This window comes from Meriones unguiculatus, chromosome 1 (assembly GCF_030254825.1).
Source record: "Meriones unguiculatus strain TT.TT164.6M chromosome 1, Bangor_MerUng_6.1, whole genome shotgun sequence".
In the NCBI taxonomy this organism is placed as follows: domain Eukaryota; kingdom Metazoa; phylum Chordata; class Mammalia; order Rodentia; family Muridae; genus Meriones; species Meriones unguiculatus.
The window spans coordinates 3,997,764-4,023,138 of NC_083349.1; the positions used below are offsets into that span (position 1 = coordinate 3,997,764).

The 25,375-nt window shown below is 47.1% G+C and overlaps 1 protein-coding gene across 1 annotated transcript; it reads left to right on the plus strand.

Moving 5' to 3' along the window:
• Positions 1-3,167: 3,167 nt before the first annotated feature.
• Positions 3,168-14,710, plus strand: Dhdh (dihydrodiol dehydrogenase). Its single transcript, XM_021627378.2, has 7 exons — positions 3,168-3,534; positions 4,819-4,930; positions 6,212-6,375; positions 8,417-8,672; positions 11,866-11,990; positions 14,044-14,191; positions 14,414-14,710. The coding sequence occupies exons 1-7, from the start codon at positions 3,445-3,447 to the stop codon at positions 14,521-14,523; spliced, it is 1,005 nt and encodes a 334-aa protein (XP_021483053.1). The 5' UTR covers positions 3,168-3,444; the 3' UTR covers positions 14,524-14,710.
• The last annotated feature ends 10,665 nt before the right edge of the window (positions 14,711-25,375 follow it).

The window sequence follows — 25,375 nt, forward strand, 5'->3', positions numbered from 1 at the left end:
ACACCATACTCCTTTCACGGTCCCACGTGGCTGTGACAACTCCAGATATCACACACATATACCCCAGCATCCACTCTGGATTCTGTCAGTGGGGAATCTGCTCCTGGAAGCCCATTACCATACAGCTTCCCACTAATGTCCTGCTGGTCCTGAGAACACAAGGATGGTGGCTAGCTGTGTCCTCATCTTGGATGGGACATTCTCTGATGAGCTAGTGTACGGAAAAAGGATAAGGGTATCACAGAGCACTGGCACCGAAACAGCGGCACCGCCATGTCCCCCCACGTCTCTGATGGCTTCGCAGGAGCCTCCCTGGAGAGCCTCTCAGTTACACCGCCACTCTTCATGTCCCCTAGCATCACTCAAGGTCACGTGAAACTGGAAGACCAATACCTGGAATCTTAGGCCTTGTGACTCCTCTCTTGTACCTACCAGAGAGGTGCCAGTAGTTCCATTACCATGGACCTGGCTGTCACTGGTTAGCAGCCATGGCTTCTGGGTGAGTGTATTTTGTTCTCCAAAATGGTACCACATACGTGATTCAGAGAGAGACAAAAACCAAAGGACAAAAAACCAGCACATAACACAATAGCTGCACAGCTGGGGGAAAAGAACTTCCCTGCCTTCCTCAGTAACCTTAACTGCCTAGAGCTCCTCAGAGAGGGATGCGGCCTTGGGCCACCTCCCACACCAAGGCCTTTTTTGTTGATTTTTGAGACAGGCTTTGTAGCTGTGGCTAGTGTGGAACTCTTCGTCCACCACGTTGGCCTTCAACTTGCAGAGCTCCATCTGCCTCTGCATCCTGAGTTCTGGGGTGAAAGATGTGTGCCACCAAGTCCTGCATAAAACCTTTTTAAAAAACGATTTCTTTTTAGTTCTGAGTGTGTGTGTGTCTGAGCGTGTGCGCCACAGTAGTGCAGGAGCCCACAGAATTCAGAGAGGGTGTCAGATCCCCAGGAGCTGGAGTTACAGATGATTGTGGATGCTGGGAACAAATGGGGGTCCTCTGCAAAAGCAGCACATCTTCCCCACCAGCCCCCTCTGTAGCCCCCAGGAACCAAGTCTTAAATATCTACAAGACAAGGATATTGTCTGGCTGAAGGTGGACTTGGTCAACTGAGAATAATCACATAATTGGTCACAGAACTCAGTTGATCCTCTTGAGAATTTCCAGTAAGTACAATCTGTGGGGACTTGAGCTTTCCAGAACAGAAAAGGGACCCCCCCCCCAGAGGTCCAGCCCTGAGCCAGTACCAAAAAAAAAGGATGTGGACAAGGACCCTGTTCCTAACTCTAGGGGTCATAGAAGCAGACCAGGGCCTGGAGAGATGGCTCAGCGGTTGGAAGCATTCCAGAGGACCCGAGTTCAATTCCCAGCACCCACATGGCAGCTCACAGCTGTCTGTAATTCTTAAGATCTGACACCCTCACACAGATATACATGCAAACAAAACACCAATGCACATACAGTAAAAATAAAATCAATTATTAAAGAGAGAGAGAAAAAATAAGCAGGACCACCTGTCAGGCCTGTGGTGCAGGCCTGTCGTCCTAGCTGCTTGGGGAGCTGAGGCAGGAGGAGTATTTCAAGCATACCCTGAGGCACCTATGTCAGGGAATGAAAAGGAAATGAACTGTCCTTTCTGTCAAAGGCTAACACGGAAGTGGAGAGGGAGCATGACCTCAGGCCTGACTTACCTTGATAAAGCCCCAGGAGTCAGGGTTACAGTGAGTGGTTGCACAACCAGTTAGTTCAATGATTAATTAAGGCTGTAATAACTGACAGAGGTCCTGCCTAGTGAACATGGCACAGGCAGACAGAGCTGAGTGAATCTGAAGAAAGAAAGAATGGAATTGTGTTATTAACGAGGAGATGTATATGAGATGGGGGTGTATGGGGCATTTTCTTTTCTCTCTGAAAGTCAAATGAGGTAAAGGAATTTCTGTTAGTAAAGAGACTTATAAAGGTGCAATCTGGGGGTGGAGAGAGGGCTCAGCAGGTAAGCACTTACTGTTCTTGCAGAGGACCCAGGGTAGGTTCCCACAGCCATGTGTCAAACGGCTCATAGCCACTGTAACTTCAGCTCCAGGGATCCAACACCTTCCTCTGGGTTTCTATTTCTTTCTTTCTTTTGTTGTGCCCAATTCACGAGACCCCAAAAGACCACCAGGAGTCGAGTCTTGCAAAACACATGAGGATCTTTTTATTGCACGCTACAGCTTGGGCTCACACAGCCTCACCTCCAAAGTGGTGCTCAGGTTAGTTGGGTGATTTAAAGAGTCCGGTCCCTCCCAGCATGCCCAAAGCAGGGGGATTCCTGCCTGGCAAGCATCTATTGGTAGAAACACAGAAGGGGATGCTGAATTTTGAACTGACTGGCTATAGGAAGGTCCCCAAACCATTAATTGACTAGCTTCCCTTGTTCGGCTGCCCTAGGGGAGAGGGGCTGGTTTCCTAGCAACTGAATAATTAGTGGGCAGGAAAGAAAGCGGTAAAGTAAGGCTAGTTCTTCCCCAGAGGTGGCCGGACATGTCTCCCCCTAGCCAGCCTTCGTTCAGGCTTGTGCTTTAAATTTTAAATACCCACTGATTTTTAATTCTGTGGTCTCTCACCTTCTTTCTTCTTCTTAGATTTATCTTGTGTGTCTGAGTGGTTGGCCTTATGCATGTATGTGTCCCATGTGCAGGCCGGGTGCCCACAACGGACAGGAGAAGGCATTGGAGCTCGCGCAACTGGAGTTAAAGGCGTTTGTGAGCTGTCATACAGACTGAACTTGGGTTTCTACTGCTGAGCCATCTCTCTCGACACCAAAACACCCTCTTCAGATCTCCGAGGGCACTAGCTATGTACATGGTGGGCATACATACATGCAGGCAAAACACACACAACAGTAAACCCAGCGGGTCCCTGGCAGCTGTGCTTGCCTGCTTGCTTTGACATAGCTGTGCACCCTTTCGCAGAGGTGAAACTTTCTGTCTTCCCAGAAACACTTTGGATCCTATGGTCATTTTCATGAGAGCAATTTCTAGCAATATATATATATATATATATATATATATATATATATATATATATAACCTTGTCTCAAAAAATAAAAAGACACCTGAAAGGCAGGGATGGTGATGGTGATGTATGCCTATAATCTCTGCACTCCAAAAAGCTGAGACAGGAGGATTGCCTTGAGTCTGAGGTCAGCAGCCTGGGCTATTTTGTGAATTCCTAGGCAAGAGTACGGAGGTGGGGGAAGGGGCATTTCTCCAATGCTCCTCTCTCTGTTCCCCAGGCACCTCTCTCTGATGACACTTTATTTGTGTCCTTAAGGGTCAAAGCCTCAACTCAGTGCTCACAGGAAGGTAGAGCCAACTAGCACACCCCTTTCCGTAGGCCCCGCCTCTAGCCGTTCTGGGAGAGGGCAGAGGCTCTCCGGACCTGCTGTGGTGAAGATGGCCTTGCGCTGGGGCATTGTGTCAGCGGGCTTAATCGCCAGCGACTTTACAACCATGCTGAGCTCGCTGTCTCCCTCGGAGCACCAGGTGCACTGGGAGACCCTGGGTCTGAGGGAACAGGGAACCTTGGGTCTAAGGGAGAGGGTCCCTAGCCTGAGTCTGTGGGAGGAGACTCCAGGTCTGAGATAGGAGGTGACTGTAAGAGAAAGGGACCCTCTTCTGGTCCCCAGCACCATAAGAGACTTATTTTTAGCTTGCTTCTTCTCTTCACCCCAGTCTTGTAAACCTGAGGTGCTTGGGGTTTGCAGGGGGTGGATCTTTGCTGGCCTGGCCGTAGGCTGAGATTGGGTCACTCGTTCACTTAGACCTCTTTTTCCTTTTTTGGGGGGTGTTGGTATATATATATATATATATATATATATATATATATATTTTTTTTTTTTTTTTTAATGTATACACCTTAACCTTGTTCATTCAAATACTGATTTCTCCCCCATCCCTCCCCCAACTCTCTGGTTTCAATTGGATATTGCATTGTGATACTCATTCTAAGCATCCTGTTTCAACTCTTGTGTAAACAAGACAAAATAAAGCAACTAGACACAATGAGCAGGGAGAAGCCAGAGGACAGGAAAGAAGGCAGGGATGAGTGGGAGGAGAAGGGGCTAGAGGGGAGCGAGGAGAGCAGAGATCTTGGAGGACGTGGAGCATGAACCAGACCTAAGATTTCACAAAAAGCAAGTATAATGTGGGAAATCTAAATGTTAGGAAACTGAGGGCTCGGAGGTTTAGGAGGGAGTAAATATTGCCCAGCATTGTGTTCTAGGTTAACTAAAAACCCAGTCTCTGTGTGGTGATTTGGCTATACAGCTGCTGAGGATTAACAGCAGCGTTACTAGAAGATAAACCAATAGTAAATATTAATCGTCACTTACAACAGGGGGGGAGGGGGCAGTCTTTTCCGAGACAGGGTTTCTCTGTGTAGCCTTGGCTGTCTTGGACTTTCTCTGTAGACCAGGCTGGCCTCAAACTCACAGCGATCTGCCTGCCTCTGCCTCCCTGAGTGCTGGGATCACAGACGTGTGCCACCGCACCCAGCTCTTTTTCCTTTTTATTCAGAGTTTTGCCACGTACCCAGGATGGTCTTGAACTCGCTATGCAGCCTAGGCTGGCCTGGACCCAGGCACAGCCTAAAATAAATCTGACTTTCCACCGTCCATGTCCTTCCATCTGCCACAGGAGTATCTTCCCTAGCCATCTCGGAGGAGGCTATACTCCCCCCCCCGCCACTGCAGCCTCCTCCATTGCTTCCTCCCCATCTACCTTGTCTTCCGAAATGGTCCCACCTTGACCCTCTGAATCTGACACTAGGTGGTGGCAGTGGCCGCGAGGGACCTGAACCGGGCGAAGGAGTTTGCACAGAAATACAACATCCCCAAGGCCTACGGCTCCTACGAGGAGCTGGCCAAGGACCCTAACGTGGGTGAGTGGCCTGAATGATGGAGGTCGGGCAAAGCTAGCACAGACTCTCTTACTTGTAAGAGTGTGCCGACAGCTCGCCTGACTCTCCAGAGGCTTTGAAAAGGCTCAGGTTCAGCTGGGGCAGGAAGCGGAGGAATGCAGTCGGCCAGAGGCTGGCTGACCAATGTTAAGAGCTTGGAGGTCAGGCCTCTGCAGCTAAGGCTGGGTCTTAAGCTTCTCACAGGCTAGGGGATCTGAGAAGGGTTTATGGACTTGTTTATTTTGCAGGTGAAAGGGTTAGACTAACCTTGTAACCTATATGTCTTCTAAAGCCTATAGTTTTGAGTTTTAGGTCCAGGTTAAGCTAAAGCCTCTTAGTACCTTTCCAGAGAGTGAAGGAATGTGACCCTATCTGTGAGGACAGATATAAAAAAAGGGCAAGCAAGCAATGACCTTCACTCAGCAAAAGAAGGACCAGACCCTTGTCCTTGAGATAGCATTTCTTAGCAACGAACCTAGACTTCTTCTGAGTAGCTTTTGACCTCCGGCCAAGAGCCCACAGCCCTAATCTTCAAGGATGAGCTAACCACCCCCACCTTAAAGTGCAGCTGCATCCACACTTGGCAGGACTGGCCAAGCTTGAGCACCTGAGACTAACCAATTATCTTACTTTATAGCTTCCTAATCCAATCCTAAATTGCCAAAACTAAAACTTCAAATTTCCCGCAATTTTTCTTTTAAAAACCTAAAGGCCTTTGTCTCCCGGGGCCACTCTTTGCTGACCAGCAAGGGTGACCCCATTGTACAATGGTTAATAAACCTCTTGCTTTTGCAACGAGTCTTGGTCTGGGGGAGTTTCTGGGAAGGGCGCGACTGAACTCCTAAGCTGTGAGACCCCAGGTCTTGCACAGGTACTGCAGATGGAACCCAGGGCTTCTCACACTTTAAGCAAAGGCTCCATGGAGCTGGCCCAACACTTTGTTGCTTTGTTTTCTAGTTTGTTTTTTTTTTTTGGAGAAAGGGTCTCACTGTGTAGACCAGGCTGGCCTCAAACTCCCAGAGATCTCCCTGCCTTGGTTTCCTATTTCCAAGTGCTGGGATTGAAGGTGTGGGCTACCATGCCTGGCCTTTTTATACAGACCTCACTGTGTAGTCCAGGCTGGTCTCAGCCTCTCAAAAGCTTGGTAATCTCTTCCCAATTAAAAGATTAGGATTGTATCCACTAATTTGTCCTTGAACATTATGGGCCAGGCCTCTTCCTGTGGGCAGTACTGCCTATCTGATCTCCTTTCCTCTACCCTAGAGGTGGCCTACATCGCCACCCAGCACCCCCAGCATAAGTCTGCCGTGCTCCTCTGCCTGGCTGCAGGCAAGGCTGTCCTCTGCGAGAAACCCATGGGTGTGAATGCAGCAGAAGTTCGGGAGATGGTTGCAGAGGCCCGTTCTCAGGGCCGCTTCCTTATGGAGGTAAGCCTGGAAAGGTCCCTCTGACAGCCACATAGCACCACCTACCATTACTAAACGTGGTTGCTCACAGTTAAAATGTACCCCCCCACACAAAAGGATCAGTATCTCTGTTGGCCAGGATGTGACTGAATCTAGCATCTATTGAAGCCACAAACTCAAGTTCATTACTCCCCACTTGAAGGAAAAATATTTATTTGGAAAGCAAGAAAACCAAAGAAGACAGAGGCTTGCTTAGGGGTTGCTGGTGCTCAACTTACCCGGGAGTCCCGGAGAGGTGTGTCAGGAGAGTCCCCAGAGCGTGCAGGAGCTCAGCTTTCTGTTCTCTGCAGGTTGCTGCTTGCTCTGTGAGGCTAAGGGAACCACGGACAGGAACGGTGACTTAGCCTCTGTAGCTTCTTCTCCCAGGAAAAGCTAAAGGGTTCCAGGAAAAGTTAAAATACTGACACACAGAAAGCTCCTTTCTGCTGGGGAAAGGAAGAGACGTCCCCAGATCCACCCCACCTCCGGGGAGGAAACAGTCAAGGCAGGGCAGTTTTTAACCCATTCCGCAGCTGGACTCAGAGATGCCATCTGAGACAGTGCTAATGGGAGACTAAAAACTTACCACCACACTTCCAAAATTAGTGCTTTAAAAAAACCCTTTAGTTATTCACTTTATTTCATATGCCATGTGTGTACTTGGAGGTTAGAAGATGAGGTCAGATCTGGAGCTGAAGGGGCTTTGAGCCACCATGGGGAAGGAAGGAAGCAAGCCTGGTCCTCTGCAAGCACAAGTGCTCCTAATCTCTGAGCCAGCCTCCAGCTGTGCCCCCCCCCAAATCAGAGGCTGTTTCTAAAGTCAACCGAGATCAGGTTTTTAATCCCAGCACTCAGGAGGCAGAGGCAAGTGCGACACTGTGAGTTTGAGTTCACACTTTTCTAGATAGCAAATTTCCCACCAGCTAGAGCCACACAGTGAGACCTTGTCTCAGAAAGGGGGAAAAAAAAAGGGAAGGGGGGGAGAGAGACAACCAGGAGACACCATCGAGATGCTGGGGTGTAGTTCAGTGGACAGAGCTTCCCTGGCGCGCAGGGTCCATTCCCAGCACCACGAAAGGAGTGTGGTGGTTTACTGCTGTCATCTCAGCGCTGGGAAGGGGGCCTTGGCTGTCCTAGACTCCATTTGTAGACCAGGCTGGCCCCGAATTCATAGCAATACCCCTGCCTCCGCCTCCCTGAAAGCTGGGATTAAAGCCACCACCTGGCTTTCAACACTTTTAATCTCAGCTCTTGGATCTTTTTGAGTTCCAAACCTGCCAGGGTTACAAGATCCGGTCTCAAAGAAAGAGGGAGGGGGGACAATGACATAGAGACAGAGAGAGGGGGAGTGAGGGAGAAAGAACGGAAGAAAAACAAAAACAAAGAGGGAGGGAGGTAAGGAGGAAGGAAGGAAGGGCTGGGTTTACTGGAGAGTTATCTCTGGTTTCTGTTCTTCCATAACCCAAGACTCGGAGTTCAGGTCCACCTGCCCACCGTGGGCTGGGCAGTCCTAGAGCACTTAAAATCAAGACACTACCCCACAGGCCAATCTGATCTAGGCACTTCCACTGACACTCACCTCCGCTACCTAGCTGGAAGCCAGTCTGGGCTACGTAATACCCTATCTAAAAATTAAAAACAAAACCCCTGAGTGGGCGCGGTGGCACAGGTCTGCGATCCCAGCACTCTCAGGCCAGAGGCAGGCAGATCGCTGTGAATTCTAGGCCAGCCTGGTCTACAAAGTGAGTCCAGGACAGCAAGGGCTACACAGAGAAACCCTGTCTCAAAAAAAGGTGGGTGGGTGGGGGGGGCATGGGACCCAGGTAGTTGGAACAGGAAAACTCGAGCCACAGCGGGGAAGGTCAAGAAAGGACCCTGTGTTGGGGCTACGTGCTGCGGCGGGATAAAGGTGTGTTTTGCGGGGGAAGCAGTGGATACCCCTCAAGATTAGGGTCCTGAGGGAGGTGTGGCTGAGTACCCCCTGATGTCCCCATTTCTTTGTGCTCACCTCTCTGTTCTGCAGGCCATCTGGAGCCGTTTTTTTCCTGCTATGGAGGCTTTGCGAGAAGTTTTGGGCCAAGGAACTGTCGGGGACCTGCGAGTGGCCCGTGCAGAACTTGGGTTTAGTTTAAACAACATTTTACCCCGGACTACAGACTGGAGCCAGGCCGGCGGCAGCCTGCTGGATCTAGGCATTTACTGCGTCCAGTTCCTCTCCATGGTCTTCGGTGCGCAGAAGCCAGAGAAGATTTCAGCCGTGGCAAGGATCCATGAAACAGGTACCCTCGGCTGGATGGCCGATTCTCCTGGTCCCCCGGAGAAATCAGGTTAGACAGCTGGAGGGACTTCCACGCCTAGCCACATAAGGAACTACCATTCCCAGAACTGTGTAGGTGATATACATGGTTTAAGCAGGTGGCTGCCTTCTGGGAAATGTAGTTCAAGGACTACCTCATTCACGGGAAGAAGGGTGGGGCCCAATGTCTCCGGCAGACAGAGCCCTGCTCCGAACCCCAACACTTTTCACCATGTTATCCTAGAGTGGATGGCTGAATCTTCTGTTTTGGTTTGTTTTGGTTGGTTGGTTGGTTGGTTTTTCCAGACAGGGTTTCTCTGTGTGACTCTGTGATGGCTGTCTTGGATTCACTTTGTAGATCTGCCTGTCTCTGCTAAGATTAAAGGCTTGTGCACCATGCCAGGCCCAGACGGAATCTTAATTTGCATAGTCAAATGTTGATAATAGGGGTGTTGTGGGAGTTCATGAAGAATTGAAGTAACTGTTAAGGCAAATGTCAGCAGTTAAGAAATATAAACAAATTGTGCCCTGAGGTGGTGGCACACACTTTAATCCCTGCACTTGGGAAGCAGAAGCAGGTAGAACTCTGAATTCAAGGGCAGCCTGGGCTACAGAGTGAGTGCCAGGAGACCCAAGGCTACACAGAGAAATCCTGTCTCAAATAAACAAATAAATAAATAAAGTGTGTTTTGCTGGTGGCATAGTCCTTCGCCCTTAGTCTAGCACTCAGGAGGCAGAGGCAGACTGATCTAGGTGAATTCAAGGCCAGCCTGGTCTACAAAATAAGTTCTAGGACAGCCAGGAGGATACAGAGAAACCTTGTCTCGAATAAAACAAGGAAAAAGTTTTTATTTTCTGTGTACAGGTGTTTTGTTTGCCCCTTGGAACTGGAGTTGCAGACAGCTGTGAGCTGCCATGTGGGTGCTGGGAACTGAACCTTCGAGAACAGCCAGTGCTCTTAACTGCTGAGCCACCTCTCCAGGGTCCTCTTTTTCTTTGGGAACAGTAAATAGAACCCAAGGCCTGAACACACTATTGAAGAGGTCTAACCTGTTTCTTCCTAGCACTCACTGGTTGGTTTGTTACTCTTTTCTATTTTTTAACAAACCTTACTGGCCTCAAACTCACACAGCTCTGCCTCCTGAGTGCTGGAATCATGGTGCTTGGCATTGTGGGTTGGCTTTGTTTGTTTGTTTTGGAAGGTTTTGAGACAGGGTTTCTGTGTAGCCCTGGCTGTCCTGGAACTCCCCTTGTAGACCAGGCTGGCCTCGAATTCGCATGGATCTACCTGCCTCTGCCTTCTACTGGAATTAAAGGGGTGTGACACCACCGCCCTGCTGGTTGGTGTTTTTTTATGATTTATTTTATTTACATATGTGTGATGAACATTTGCTATGAGAAGTCAGAGGTGAGAAAAGGGATTGAAACCCCTGGGACTGGAGTTACAGACAGTTGTGAGCTGCCGTGTGCCATGTGTGCTGGGAACTGACCCCAAATACTCGGCCAGAAACGGCCTTTCTTCCTGCTGAGCCCTCTCTCCTGCCCTGAGGTATAATGTAGATACCAAACAATTGCTCATCCGAAGTACATAATTGATTCAGGGCACTGTGCTTCCGGTGGCTGCCCCAGCCCTAGGCAGGCAGTGGCAGGGAGAGTAAATGAATTCAAAGTCAGTTTGAATTACACATTCAGGCCCTGTTTGATAAAAACTAAAGGGAGTGGGTGGGGGCAGGTGAAAATGGCCAGAGTTTGATCCGCAGAACGCAGGGAAAGAGAATTTCCTGTATTCTTCTGACTTCTGGCGGGTGCTGTGGCACGTGTTCTCTGCGTGTACAACATACACACATACATACTAATAAAAAAGTAAAAACTTAGCCGTTCCAGTGCCACTCACCTGTATTCCCAGCACTGGGGGAGGCAGAGGCAGGCAGATCTCCGGGGAGTTCAAGGCCAGCCTGGTCTACAAAGCGAGTCCAGGACAGTCAAGGCTACACTGAGAAACCCTGTGTCAAAAAAAACCAATAAATAGGGCTGGACAGAAGGCTCAGCAGTTAAGAGCACTGACTGCTCTTCCAGAGGTCCTGAGTTCAATTCCCACCAACCACTTGGTGGCTCACAATTCTCTCTGTAATGAGATCTGGTGCTTGTGTAAGACCTGGGGTCTCACAGCTCAGGAGTTCAATCGCACCCTTCCCAGAAACTCCCCCAGACCAAGACTCGTTGCAAAAGCAAGAGGTTTATTAACCATTGTACAACGGGGTCACCCCTGCTGGTCAGCAAAGAGTGGCCCCGGGAGACTTTAGGTTTTTAAAAGAAAAATTGTGGGAGATTTGAAGTTCTAGTTTTGGCAATTTAGGATTGGATGAGGAAGCTATAAAGTAAGATAATTGGTTAGTCTTAGGTGCTCAAGCTTGGCCAGTCCTGCCAAGTGTGGATGCAGCTGCACTTTAAGGTGGGGGTGGTTAGCTCATCCTTGAAGATTAGGGCTGTGGGCTCTTGGCCGGAGGTCAAAAGCTACTCAGAAGAAGTCTAGATTTGTTGCTAAGAAACGCTATCTCAAGGACAAGGGTCTGGTCCTTCTTTTGCTGAGTGAAGGTCATTGCTTGCTTGCCCTTTTTTTATATCTGTCCTCACAGATAGGGTCACATTCCTTCACTCTCTGGAAAGGTACTAAGAGGCTTTAGCTTAACCTGGACCTAAAACTCAAAACTATAGGCTTTAGAAGACATATAGGTTACAAAGTTAGCCTAACCCTTTCACGTGGTGGGTAGAAAAACAGCATTCTCGTACATAAAAATGTTAAAAATAAATAAGGAAAATTTAAAAACCACCAATTGAGTCTTTACTAATTAAATGAAGCGATTTAATTAATTACTAATTAGAATAAGAACTTAAAAACCTAAGCTGTTCAGCCATGAATGATGGTGTCTGCCTATAACACCAGCACTCAGGAAGTGGAGGGAAGAGGATCAGGAGACGATTGTCTAAAACATAGGAAGTCTGAGATGAGCCCGCACAGCTAAGAGACTGTCTCGAACAAATAAAACCCAGCGAAAACGACAAAACCAAACCAAGCACCCCGCCCCACAGGCCCTGTGTGCGGGTTAAGGGTGCGTTGGGTCTAAGCCAGGAAGGGCCCCGCCCGCGCCCTGTGCTGACGTGCGCTCTCAGTGCAGGTGTGGACGACACAGTCAGCGTGCTGCTCCAGTACCCGGGAGGGGTCCACGGCAGCTTCACCTGCAGCATCTCCGCCACCCTCCCCAACACTGCCTACGTGAACGGCACGAAGGGCACGGCCCAGGTGAGAGTCACGGGAGCCAAGTGCGGGGAGACTGAGCGGCCTGCGCCCCCCAACAGCCACAGCAGCGGTGGGGGCCGCAGAGGCCGCGCCGCGCACCCTCGGGCGGAGGCCAGGCTCGTTCTGGGTGAGGGTTGGCTTTCGGTGCTGGGGATGGAAGGCTGGCCTTCTGTCCTGCTAAACGCCTGCTCTGCCACCGCGGTACTCCAGCTCCCAGGTCTTTCCAGCCATTTGCTGCTTTTCCTATCCCTGGGACCAGAAGCAGCTGAACTGAAGGAAAGGTTTATTCCAGCCCAGGCTTCCAGGCCTGTCGGTCTGTCACGGTGTGGAAGGTGTGGGCTGAGCCAGTGGAAGCAGAGAGCTCAAGGGGGTGCCAAGGGTGGACGTGACCTCCCAGGCCCGCACGCCAGCCACGCACTTCCGCTCTGTGGTGCCTATGTACCAGAACTTCCACAACCTTCCAAAGCAGCAGCACCCGCTGGGAGCCCGGTGTACCAACTCCTGAGCCTCTGAACAATTCAGGTTCTAAACATAATGCTAGCCATGCTTGGGGGTTTCCACTCGTATGTGTTATCTTTATTTTTCTCCCAAAATCTTTTTCTTCTTTTTTAAGATTTAGTTATTTATTATGTATACAGTATTCTGTCTGCATGTACACCTGCACGCCAGAAGAGGGCACCAGATCTCATTGTAGATGGTTGGGAGCCACCAAGTGGGTGCTGAGAATTGGACTCAACCTCTGGAAGAGCTGCCAGTGCTCCTAACCACTGAGCCATCTCTCCAGCCCTGTGTGTGTGGTCTTTCCAGCTCTTTCCAGGCATCATCTGTGTGTGTGTATCAGCGTTTCCTGGATTCCTGGAATGCTGTTGCCAGAAAGAAAGCCCATTCTTGGTCTGCAAGCGCGGCCCAGTGGAAGACATGGCTAGCGTCCACTGTACCCCGCACGTGATACCTAGCTGCCAAAGAAATGTAGTCCTGCTGGGCCTAGAGGTACAGCGGAAATCACAAGTTCCAGGCTATCCTGGAGCTGGAGGGATTTCAAGGACAGTCTGGACCACTCAGCAAGACCCTCAAAAGGAAAAGCTACAAAGAGAATCAGCAGACATAGGGCAATGATCGAGAACCTACCTAGAATCGTCGAGTGTGGGGCTGTGGGTATGGCTCAGGAGAAGAGCACTTTTTTAGTTTGCACCCGATAGTGTGTTTGATCCCTAACACTTCAATTAATTTTTTTTTTTTTAAGAAAGAAATCATGGGCTGGAGAGGTGGCTCATTGGTTAAGAGCACTGCTGCTCTTCCAAAGGTTCTGAGTTCAATTCCCAGCCACCACATAATGAGATCTGGTGCCCTCTTCTAGCATGTCTGTGTACATGCAGGCAGAACACTGTATACATAATAAATGAATCTTAAAAAAGAAAGAAATCATATTTATAGCAAGTCAAAATATAGAATAGTTAGAGCCTACATCTTAAGGGACTTTAGCCATCCTGCCCTCTTGTCCTAGCTCTCATCTCTGTCTTTCCATTCTGTCCTACGAGTGAGCAGCCGGCCAGTTTAGCTTGCAGATTTTCTACTGGATAAGAAGGAAGGTGTTGTATGGAAACTAGATATTTGTAATCACAGGCAGAGGAATCAGAAGTCCAGGTCAACCTCAGCCTCGCAGAGAGGGCTACATTACAGCCCGTCTCAAAAAAAAAAAAAAAAAAACAAGTGTGGGAGCCAAGAGTGATGCTCCAGCCTGCGGTCCTGCCACCAGAGACTGCGGTAGTCAGCCCTTATCACTCGGCTAAAGGAGCCTCTCACCCTCAAGTCTAAGGTTGTTTTGATTCTGGGTAGACAACAGACAAGTCTCAGTATGACAGGACCATTGTTAAGCAGCAACCTCTTCAACCCCAATCCAGGCAGGAGGCAGGTCCAACCTCACAACTGAGTGGGAGTAGATGCTTAGGTCTCAGGTGCAGAGCTGGTCCTGGTGTACCAACAGGCATGTGTCCCGAGCAAAGCCCTCCAGACCCTGTTGGCAAGGGCTGAGCCGTCGCTTGTTGTCGTCCTCCAGATTCTCCAAATGTGGTGCCCAACGGAGCTGGTGGTGAATGGCGAGCGTAAAGAGTTTCCTCCACCTGTCTTGGGGGAAGGGTACAATTTTTTAAAGGGGTCGTGCATGAGTTATGAAGCCAACCACGTCCGAGAGTGTCTGCGTAAGGGTGAGGCCTGGAGGACTGCAGCCTGGGGGAGGGCTGAGGGGGATGCCGAGGCCCATTCTGCCCTGAAGCACAAGCAGCTATATGTCTCCCAGGGCACCAAGGGACATCCATCTTCTCAAAGCACCCCCCCCCCCCCCGTGCTTATGCCAAGGAAATTGTAGTCTCCTTGGTGGTGGCTGGGGTGTGGGTTTTAGACATTCTTCCTGTTCTCTCTCTTCCCAGGTCTTAAGGAAAGCCCTGTGGTTCCTCTGGCAGATAGTGAGCTCTTTGCTGAAATCCTTGAGGAGGTGAGAAAGATCCTCGGAGTCACCTTCCCCCAGGATAAATGTTGATGTGCTCCTGGGGTGGACATGGCAAACAATCCTTTTTCTGCTTGGGCCTCCCTGACTTGACCCTCATTGCTTTGGAGTTATTTTTGCAAAACAGCCCATGTTCTCATGCTGAAAACCACTCCCTTTCTGGATTTCTAAAAATCCAGATTTTAAAAATTTCTAAAAAATTGCTTTTGTTCTTACTGTACATCCAGCCTGTCATTGTCTGTCCTCAAACTCACCAGGGTGCTGCTCTGGGAAGTACAGTTTTCTGGGGGCTGGAGAGATGGCTCAGAGGTTAAGAGCACTGGCTGCTCTTCCAGAGGTCCTGAGTTCAGTTCCCAGCAATAATGAGATCTAGTGCTCTCTTCTGGCTTGCATGCAGGCAGAACACTGTAGAAGATAAATAAAATATCTTGAAAAAAAAAAACAGAGGGAAAGAACGGGTTTTCTGGTACCACAGTCACACCATGCAACAAACCTCTCACAAGATTTATTGGGGAAAATCCAGACTGTGTCCAGCTTTGACTGGGACAGAGACAGCATTGGGCTGGGCAGAGGGACAGGTTTTTCTAGGGTCTTTGTGTTAGGATTGTGCAGAGAAGTTCCACGGCGGGTGTGAAGGGTTCACAGAGCATACTGTTTTATTAAGGGAAGGGAGGGGCGGGTCACAGAAGCCTTCTCTGGCAGGGTAGGAGAGAGGGGAGGTGGTGCGAGTTCTCTTCTGAGGTGACCCAGAGCATGCGCAGGTGGTTCCAGGTGGCCAATGGGTGGTCCGCAGGTGGCTTCACAGATGCCTGGTCCCTTGGAGCTGGCTGTAGAGATGCCCACTTACAAATCCCAACATTCCTCCCTTTTTGTTTTATTAACAGAGAGTAGCTAGGAAGCAGTGATGGTGGGCGGGGCATAGGGGCGACCTTTGCTCTTCAAGCTACTTCCTGCTGATTAGAGGCATTGTCATTCTCTGGGTATAGCTGGTCCCTACCCTCAGGGTTGACTGGAAGGTCATTGTCATCTGGTTCTGTGGGCAGAGGTCAATAATCCTGTAAGAGTAACTGATTAAGGGTTTGGTTGGAGAACTTTTGCATTTGTCGTCGGAGGAATATAGAGAGGAAGTTAATAAAGCAGGGTGTAAAAAGCAAAAGCAGAAAGACAGCAGAAGAGGTGTGAGGAAGGGCAGAATCCATTTCCAAATGGGCTTCTCGAAGGCCCAAGAGCTAGGGGCCTCGAGCTGTTCTCTTTTATTTTGTAGATATGTCTGGCGTTGTTGGATTTTGTCTTTTACTATACCCGACTGGTTGACATAAAAACAGCATTCTTCCTGGAGGAAGAGGCAAAGGCCACCACCTTAGCTGTGAGGAGATCCAGTCCATGCCGGTTTTGAAGTGTTGCTGCCAGCGAGTCGATCTGTCCTTGGAGAGTTAGTATTGTCTGAGCCAGTTGCTGAAAGTCCGGGATGAACTAGGAAGAAAGCTGGTAATACAAAGTTAGCGCAGTGGCTAGTCCTGCTGTCCCGGTTCTGACAGCTGCCATGATTCCTGAACAGCCAAGAGAGGCAAGGTTTGAATTGCTCTCTTATCCTGCTGGGCAGCTGCTGAGTCCATGACTGGGACTGGTAGGGGCTCCTTTTCATTTATCACCCCCAGCTCAGGGAAGAGGAGCACAAACTGCTGACCAACCCGCAGGCGGACAATGGTAGACCTGAGTGCCACAAAGAAGCAAGGGATTATTAGCAGTAGGGCATTGAGGTTGAGATGGGGTAGCAAGGATTATAGTGTTCTTACAGTCCAAGGAACTTAGCATTCCTACAGTGTGTGTCCTGGGTGCCTTGAAACAGCTTGCTACGCCAAAGAGGATGATATAAAAAAGGTAGGGGGTTGTGGCAACATCAGAGTCAGGGCAGTTAGTGACTGGTGAAGTGAGGTTATTTGACAGAGTCACCGGAGCTGTCAGTGGTACTTCTGAGTTGGTCCCAGGTGAGACACACAGCCAGCAAGCTTTAAAATGGCCTGGTTGGGTCACATTCAGGAGCTTGTAGGCCGAGGTCAGAGTCTGAAGTAGGCAACAAGATGACAGGCTTGTATTTAGGAGAGGGGATTGTCTTGGTTCATAAAGAACTAAACTTAGTTGTAGTAAGACTGGCTGGAGAGATGGCTCAGAGGTTAAGAGCACATGGCTGCTCTTCCAGAGGTCCCAAGTTCAATACCCAGCAACCACAGGGTGGCTCACAGCCATCTATAATGGAACCTGATGCCCTCTTCTGGTGTGTAAGCAGAATGCTGTATACATAATAAATAAATCTTTCTTAAAAATTGTAGTAACCTATGACTATCTAGTCTTCAGCCCCATCAGATCTTTAAAAGGATTTATATGCCCTTGATTCACATGAATAAAGGTTCCAGCTTTCTCACCTGAGAGTCGTCATTTATCCCCTGCCAGGTCCTGTCTCACTGGGCCTGCCCTTTAGCCTGCTGGACCTGGGCCTCAACAGGCCTGTGTTGGCCGTAAGCCAACCAGGCATTGTCAAGCTGTAACACTTCAGCGAGATTCCATTGACACTGGCGACCTCTTGTTAAAAGAGCTAAATTGTAACACTGTGGAAACCCTTTTCCACACCCTGGCTTAGTGCATCCAGGCCTCACCCTAATATGCTCTGGCTGCCCTTGAGAGAAACGGAATCCCTCATTCTCCATCCAGAAGCCTAGTTCCAGGACCCCAACCAGAATCCAGGCCCTCCCTGAATGAAGAACAACTATCTAACAAGACTGCATTTAAGATTATTTGCATCTAGTTTGCATCTCCAACCATCTTGATCAGTTTGCAATAGTTAGACTTAAGTTGCGTATGTACAATACATTAAGCAAAAAATGAAAAAAAAGCAGTCTTAAATTTCTATCAATAAATAATAATCCATACAATAAATACTATTCCAGGGTAGTAGATTCAATAATCTATAGGATAAAAGCTATAGGATTTTTTCTTTTACCATTCCCCCTTTTTCCTCCTTTCCCCTAACACTAGCTAAGAGAAAAAGAAGGCTAGAGAGGAGAAAGAGAGGTCCCTGATTCTAACCTTTACTTTGTTTCCTTCCCTAGCATGACTAACCCATAACCCACTAAAAGATCAAAAACACCCACCCCACCTCTTGGGAATGGGGTTGTCCTGTTCTTAAAATTACTTCTTGCTGTGTGGGGGGCGTGTAAAACATGTTTTGGGTATCCTCAAGTGCCCTGCCCCTGATGTAAGGGAACAGTAACAGCTGAGCAGTTCTATCCCCTGCCTAGATTTGCATCTTCTTCTTTACATAGGCCATGCTCTTAATTTCTTCCTCAAAAACCCAATCTGTAACTCCAGGATGCACAATCAATCCTCGAGAAGTTAACCGCTTCTTCCCAGGATTGTCCTTACTAGCCCTGAAGACCAAGGATCGTAGACACCAGTGGTTATTTTGTAACACTGAGCTTTTGGGATAGTGTGAGACCCAGATCCCCAAGCCTCGATGGAGGGGTGAGATCAGTCATTTTTAGTTTTGATCTTCATCCCTGCTTGTCCTAGCTGAACAAGGGAAGATGGCTCTTATATTTTGCTGTGGGGCCTTGAGCTGACAGGCCCCTCCAAGAGATTACCTTCCTTTTTTTTTTTTTTTTAAGATTTATTTATTTATTTCATTATGTATACAATGTTCTGTCTGCATGTGCATCTGAACACCAGAAGAGGGCACTAGATCTCATTATAGATGGTTGTGAGCCACCATGTGGTTGCTGGGAATTGAACTCATGACCTCTGGAAGAGCAAGCAGTGCTCTTAACCTCTGACCCATCTCTCCAGCCCCCAAGAGATTACCTTCTAAACCCTATTTAGATACATATTCATTACTCTCCAGTGTTTTCCCTTCTTACAATGCCTACACATTTTGGGGAATCTGGGCATTAGAACATTGCAGCCAGAAACTGCCTGTTTGTGGCTACGAGTGAAATTACCATAATTCTTAGAGTTAGTGAATCTACCATTTTGAGCTCTGAAGTTTCTAGTCTTATAATGTCTTTGGAAATGGCCAAATTCAACACAATTAAGGTGCCGGGCATTTTGATTTGGGGGACTTCTAGCCACGGCTTGTCCTGTGATATTGGCACGATGCTCCTGAGAGCCATGATCAGGTGTCTCTCTTATCCGTTTGTCTACGGGGCTGCCAGGCTTTTAAGTGAGCACTCTCTTCGGTATCTGAGTTCTCACACACCAAGATCTGTATCAGCACTTGTCTGGCCTCAGGGTCTGATACAGCGCTATTAACAGCTGAACCCATACTGGGCTCCTCAACCACGTCCCAAGTTCCTGGGTTTGCAACGTGGCGTTCAGTTACTACAACGTCAGATCAGATTTGTTCTCACACGTCAGCCTAACGCCCTTCACCAAGCAATTGATCTTTAACAACATTTATCCCGCTTGCTCTATTTTGTTGTTCTATTTTTGAGGCTTCATTCCTCCACCATGATAACCACTGTAACTGCTGACCAGCTTCTAGCACAGTTGACACCCATCCCTTCCAATCTTGGGGAGAAATCTATTTTGCATAGCCCAGTTACTCAACATTTGTTTATCGAAAGGTGAATGCATTCCATACTGTACTGGCCCAGCATGAGCCAGAAGGGATGAAGAGAACTCAGGAGACAGATCTCATCGATGCAAAATCGCAAGAGGTTTATTTTAACCACTGTGCAATGGGGTCACCCCAGCTGGTCAGCAAAGAGTGGCACTGGGAGACAAAGGCCTTGGGTTTTTAAAGGATAAAGTACGGGAATTTTCAGGGGTTGCAATTCAGGGATTGGCAATTCAGGATTGGATGAGGAAGCTATAAAGTAAGATAATTGGTTAGTCTTAGGTGCTCAAGGTTGGCCAGTCCTGCCAAGCGTGGATGTGGCTGCAATTAAAGGTGGGGGTGGTTAGCTCATCCTTGAAGATCGGGGCTGCGGGCTTTTGGCTGGAGGTCAGGGGCTACTCAGAAGGACTGAGGCCATCTGGGTTGGTTGCTAAGAAACCCTATATCGAAGACTAGGGTCTGGTCATTCTTTTTGCTGAGTGAAGGTCATTGCTTCCTCGCTTTTTTATATCTGTCCTCACAGATGGCCAGGGTCACATTCCTCTGTTCTCTGGAAAGATACTAAGAGGCTTTAGCTTAACCTGGGCCTAAAACTCAAAAATATAGGCTTTAAAAGACATAGGTTACAAAGTTAGTCTGATCCTTTCATTACAATAGACTCTCTACAATGCCTTAGATCTGGCATTTCTTCTGGGCTCCTGTCTCCTCGTCACCCTCATTAGCAGGTGTGTGTTGCACAAAGGCTGGGAAAGCTATGAGGGCTTGGAGGTTTAGGACGGAACAATTATTGCCCAGCATTGTGATCTAGGTTATTTAAATAAATCCTATTCTCTGTGTAATGATTTGGTTATACAGCCGGTTTAGGATTAACAGCAGCATTAATAAAAGATAAACCTACAACAATATTAATCTACAATACAACAGTTTTCCCTCTATCAGTGGCGCTGTTTTCTTCCTAAGTGCTTCAATCTCGACCTGCAAACCGAGAGCTCTGCAATCCTTTCCAAAACAACAGAATTGGGTAACACTTCCGGTTTTTGTATTTCATTCACTTTTTTGTCAAACCCCTTCATATCCATTCATAACTTTTCAGTTATTCTTCCAGTCTTTTTAAAAAATGGAGCCCAGAAAGAAGACAAAGCAAAAAATATAAAATTCTCCCTGAGAGCAGCACAGGAGAAAACCTAGCAGCAGCAGCAGCTGCTGCTGTAAGTTTTTTGCTGACGTCTTGAAAAAGTTCCTTCCTTCCTTCATGATTCCTGTTGAGCATTAGAACTGAGTCCCATCATTCCTAAGCCAGGTCAGGGGGTCACTTGTTAGCCCTTTTTCTCTGTTTTCGTTTCTTCGTTTCTTACCAAGCACATTGAGCACCAACTGTAGCGCTCATTTTTAAACTATTTTATTTGGGTTCCTTAAAGCCTCTGCCTTCCCAGCTCCCACCCTAAGTAGGAGAGAGAAAGTGGGGGGAGGGGCACAGACCCCTTCACTTCCCCCAGCTGGCTGTACCAATCTCCATCAACAGCAAAGGCAGCCAGAAGTCTCCAGGCTGCTGCACCCCAGCGTGTCTCTGGCTGTCTGCTCCAAACCTCCACACCGGCTGTCTCTGCTCTGTTCAGTCGGCCACTCGCCGCAAGCCAGCGGCGCAGCCCTTCTCCTTCCGGCTCTCATATTTATTTATGTCCTCAGAGCCCTTGACCACACCCCTCTTTGTGCCGCGCCAGAGGCTGTTACCAGCTGTCAAAGGCCACACCCCGCATGAGACAGTTATCAGTGGTAGACAAGCTAAAGCCCCCAGCTAAAATCCCACACTTGGGATTAAAACAAAAACATATTTACGTAGCATAACTGAGTTTTTAAAGAAACCAAAACTTCATTACACTCTCTCCACAAGGCTCTCCCTGCCTCTACCTGCTCCATCCATCCTCCTCCTGCTTTCTTCTACATCTTTTTCGGTCTGTCTGTGTCTCCTATGACTCTGCCCGAGTCTCTGCCTGCCCAGAAGTCTCACCCCTATACTTCCTGCCCCAGCTTTGGGCTGTCAGCTCTTTATTACAAAAAGCCACATTCCAGGCTGAACCAATCAGAAGCAATGCAAGGTCGGATCCATCTCTTTTGGGTTGCTCTTGGGCAGGTGAGGAAGAAAGCCAAAGATGAGCCATAGAAATTACCATACCCAAATCCTGCCAACACTTAGCTCTCTGCCAGCACAGAATTAACAATTGAAAATACAGGGACACAAGAAATGGCTTTATCTCTAACATCAATAAACTATATACAATTAGAACAATTACAGAAACTATCAGGGTAAGAATTATATTCACAATGTTTAGTCCATTTGTATTTTGCAAGCTAGGAGAAAGTGTTCCACTATCTATCCTATATGGTGAGTCCAAAGTTCTGTACCTAAATACTTTATCACCTTTCAAGCTTTCACATTCTCTATTCTTCATAACCCGCAACTATCACACTTAGAACAGCTTCCATTCTAAAACAACTTAAGCTTTTATGCCTTTAATCTTTACAAATTTTACACCTCTTTTGTGTGTGTGTTTTTTTTAATGAATCTGGTAACAAGGAGAACTGTAAAACTATTACTCTCTAGTCTTCAACCCCATCAGAGACTCGAGAAGGATAATTTTACCTGAATAAACAGGAAGTGCAGAGCAAGCTGCTTCTGAATCTTTTTTTAATTTTTTTTATTTTTTTTACTATTAATTACATTTTATTCATTTTGTACTCCCCCATAAGCCCCTTTCTCCTCCCCTCCTGATCCCACCCTCCCTCCCCCTTCCTCATGCATGCCGCTCCCCAAGTGCACTGATAGGGGAGCTCCTCCTCTCCTTCCTTCTGATCCTAGTCTATCAGATCTCATCAGGAGTGGCTGCATTGTCATCTTCTGTGGCCTGGTAAGGCTGCTCCCCCCTCAGGGGGTGGTGATCAAAGAGCAGGCCAATTAGTTCATGTCAGAGGCAGTCCCTGTTCCCATTACTATGGAACCCACTTGAAGACTGAGCTGCCATGGGCTACATCTGTGCAGGGGTTCTAGGTTATCTCCATGCCTGGTACTTGGTTGGAGTATGAGTCTCTGGGAAGACCTCTGTGTTCAAATTTCTGGTTCTGTTGCTCTCCTTGTGGAGTTCCTGTCCTCTCCAGCTCTTGCTATTTCCCACTTCTTACATAAGATTCCATGCACTCTACCCAACAGTTGGCCATAAGTCTCAGCGTCTGCTTTGATAGTCTGCAAGGCAGAGGCTTTCAGAGGCCCTCTGTGGCAGGTTCCTAGGTTGTTTCCTAAATTGCCTTTCAGGATGGGGATTGAGCGTTTTAGTCAGGGTCCTCTCTCTTGCTTAGTTTCTTTAGATGTACAGTTTTTAGTAGGTGTATCCTATGTTATGTCTATATGAGTGAGTATATATCGTGTGTGTCTTTCTGCTTCTGGGACAGCTCACTCAGGATGATCCTTTCCAGGTCCCACCATTTACCTACAGATTTCATGATTTCCTTATTTTTCATTGCTGAGTAATACTCCATTGTGTAGATATACTACAATTTCTGCATCCATTCTTCAGTTGAGGGGCATCTGGGCTGTTTCCAGCTTCTGGCTATTACAAATAAAGCTGCTACAAACATGGTTGAGCAAATGTCTTTATTGTGTACTTGAGCCTCTTTTGGATATATGCCTAGGAGTGGTATGGCTGGGTCTTGAGGAAGTGCTATTCCTAATTGTCTGAGAAAGCACCAGATTGATTTCCAGAGTGGTTGTACAAGTTTACATTCCCACCAGCAGTGGAGGAGGGTTCCCCTTTCTCCACAACCTCTCCAGCATGTGTTGTCACTTGAGTTTTTCATCTTGGCCATTCTGTTGGGTGTAAGGTGAAATCTCAGGGTCATTTTGATTTGCATTTCCCTAATGGCTAATGACGTTGAGCATTTCTTTAAGTGTTTCTCTGCCATTCAATATTCCTCTACAGAGAATTCTCTGTTTAGCTCTGTTCCCCATTTTTTAATTGGATTACTTGGTTTGCTGCTTTTCAGCTTCTTTAGTTCTTTATATATACTGGATATTAGTCCTCTATCAGATAGAGGGTTAGTGAAGATTCTTTCCCAATCTGTAGGCAGTCGTTTTGTTTTGATGACGGTGTCCTTTGATTTACAGAAGCTTTTCAGCTTCATGAGGTCCCATTTATTGATTGTTGCTCTTAGAGCCTGTGCTGTTGGTGTTCTGTTCAGGAGTTGTCTCCTGTGCCAATGAATTTAAGGGTATTGCCCACTTTTTTTTCTAACCGATTTAATGTGTCTGGGTTTATGTTGAGGTCTTTGATCCACTTGGGCTTCAGTTTTGTGCAGGGTGATAAGTATGGATCTATTTTCATTTTTCTACATGTAGACATCCAGTTTTGCCAGCACCATTTGTTGAAGATGCTGTCTTTTCTCCATTGTATGGTTTTGGCATCTTTGTCAAAGATCAGGTGTCCATAAGTGTGTGGGTTTATCACTGGGTCCTCTGTTTGGTTCCATTGATCCACCATTCTGTTTCTGTGCCAGTACCATGCAGTTTTTATTACTGTTGCTCTATAGTACAGCTTGAGATCAGGGATGGAGATACCCCCAGAAGATGTTTTATTGTAGAGGATTGTTTTAGCAATTCTAGATTTCTTGTTATTCCATATGAAGTTGAGAATTTTTCTTTCTATGTCTGTAAAGAATTGTGTTGGTAATTTGATGGGAATTGCATTGAATCTGTAGATTGCTTTTGGTAAGATGGCCATTTTTACTATGTTAATCCTGCCAAGCCATGAGCATGGGAGATCTTTCCATCTTCTGATATCTTCTTCTAATTCTTTCTTCAGAGACTTGAAATTTTTTTCATACAAGTCTTTGACTTGCTTGGTTAGGGTTACTCCAAGGTACTTTATGTCATTTGTGGCTATTGTGAAGGGTGTTGTTTCCCTAATTTCTCTCTCAGCCCTTTTGTCTTTTGTATATAGGAGGGTTATTGATTTTTTTGAATTAATTTTGTATCTGGCCACTTTGCTGAAGGTTTTATCACCTGTAGGAGTTCCCTGGTAGAGTTTTTGGGGTCACTCATGTATACTATCATATCATCTGCAAATAGTGATAATTTGACTTCTTTTCCAATTTGTATCCCCTTGATCTCCTTCAACTGTCTTATTGCTCTAGCAAGGACTTCCAGCACTATGTTGAAGAGATATGGAGAGAGTGGGCAGCCTTGTCTTGTCCCTGATTTCAATGGGATTGCTTTAAGTTTCTCTCCGTTCAGTTTGATGTTGGCTATAGGCTTGCTGTATATCGCCTTTACTATGTTTAGATATGTGCCTTGTATCCCTGATCTCTCCAATACTTTAAACATGAATGGATGTTGGATTTTGTCAAATGCTTTTTCAGCATCTAAAGAGATTATTATGTGTTTTTTTCTTTCAGTTTGTTAATATGGTGGATCACATTGATGTATTTCCGTATATTGAACCACCCCTGCATACCTGGGATGAAGCCTACTTGGTCATAGTGGATGATATCTTTGATGTGTTCTTGTATTCGATTTGCAAGTATTTTGTTGAGTATTTTTGCATCACTGTTCATAAGGGAGATTGGCCTGAAATTCTCTTTCTTTGTTGGGTCTTTGTGTGGTTTAGGTACCAAGGTGACTGTGGCTTCATTGAATGAGTTTGGTAATGTTCCTTCTGTTTCTATTTTGTGGAATAGTTTGAAGAGAACTGGAGTTAGCTCTTCTTTGAAGCTCTGGTAGAATTCTGCACTGAAACCATCTGGTCCTGGGCTTTTTTTGGATGGGAGACTTTCGATGACTGCTTCTATTTCCTTGGAGGATGTAGGACTATTTAATTGATTTACCTGGTCCTGATTCAGCTTTGGTAAGTCGAATCGATCAAGAAAATTGTCCATTTCATTTAGGTTTTCATATTTTGTGGCATATAGACTTTTGAAGTAAGTCCTAATGATTGTTTGGATTTCCTCAGTGTCTGTAGTTATGTCCCCCTTTTCATTTCTGATTTTGTTGATTTGGACGGTGTCTCTCTGTCTTTTAGTTAGCTTGGCTAAGGGTTTGTCAATCTTGCTGATTTTCTCAAAGAACCAGCTTTTGGTTTCATTGATTCTTTGAATTGTTTTATTTGTTTCTAATTGATTGATTTCAGCCCTGAGTTTGATTATTTCCAGCCGTCTACTCCTTTTTGGTGTGTCTGCTTCTTCTTTTTCTAGGGTTTTTAGGTGAGCCATTAAGTTGCTTGAATGCGCTGT

Coding starts and splice junctions, on each gene's coding strand:
- Dhdh (XM_021627378.2), top strand. CDS start 3,445: ATGGCCTTGCGCTGGGGCATTGTGTCAGCGGGCTTAATCGCCAGCGAC. Junction 4,931..6,211: donor GGCCAAGGACCCTAACGTGG/GTGAGTGGCCTG, acceptor CCTCTACCCTAG/AGGTGGCCTACATCGCCACC. Junction 11,991..14,043: donor GCACGAAGGGCACGGCCCAG/GTGAGAGTCACG, acceptor GTCGTCCTCCAG/ATTCTCCAAATGTGGTGCCC.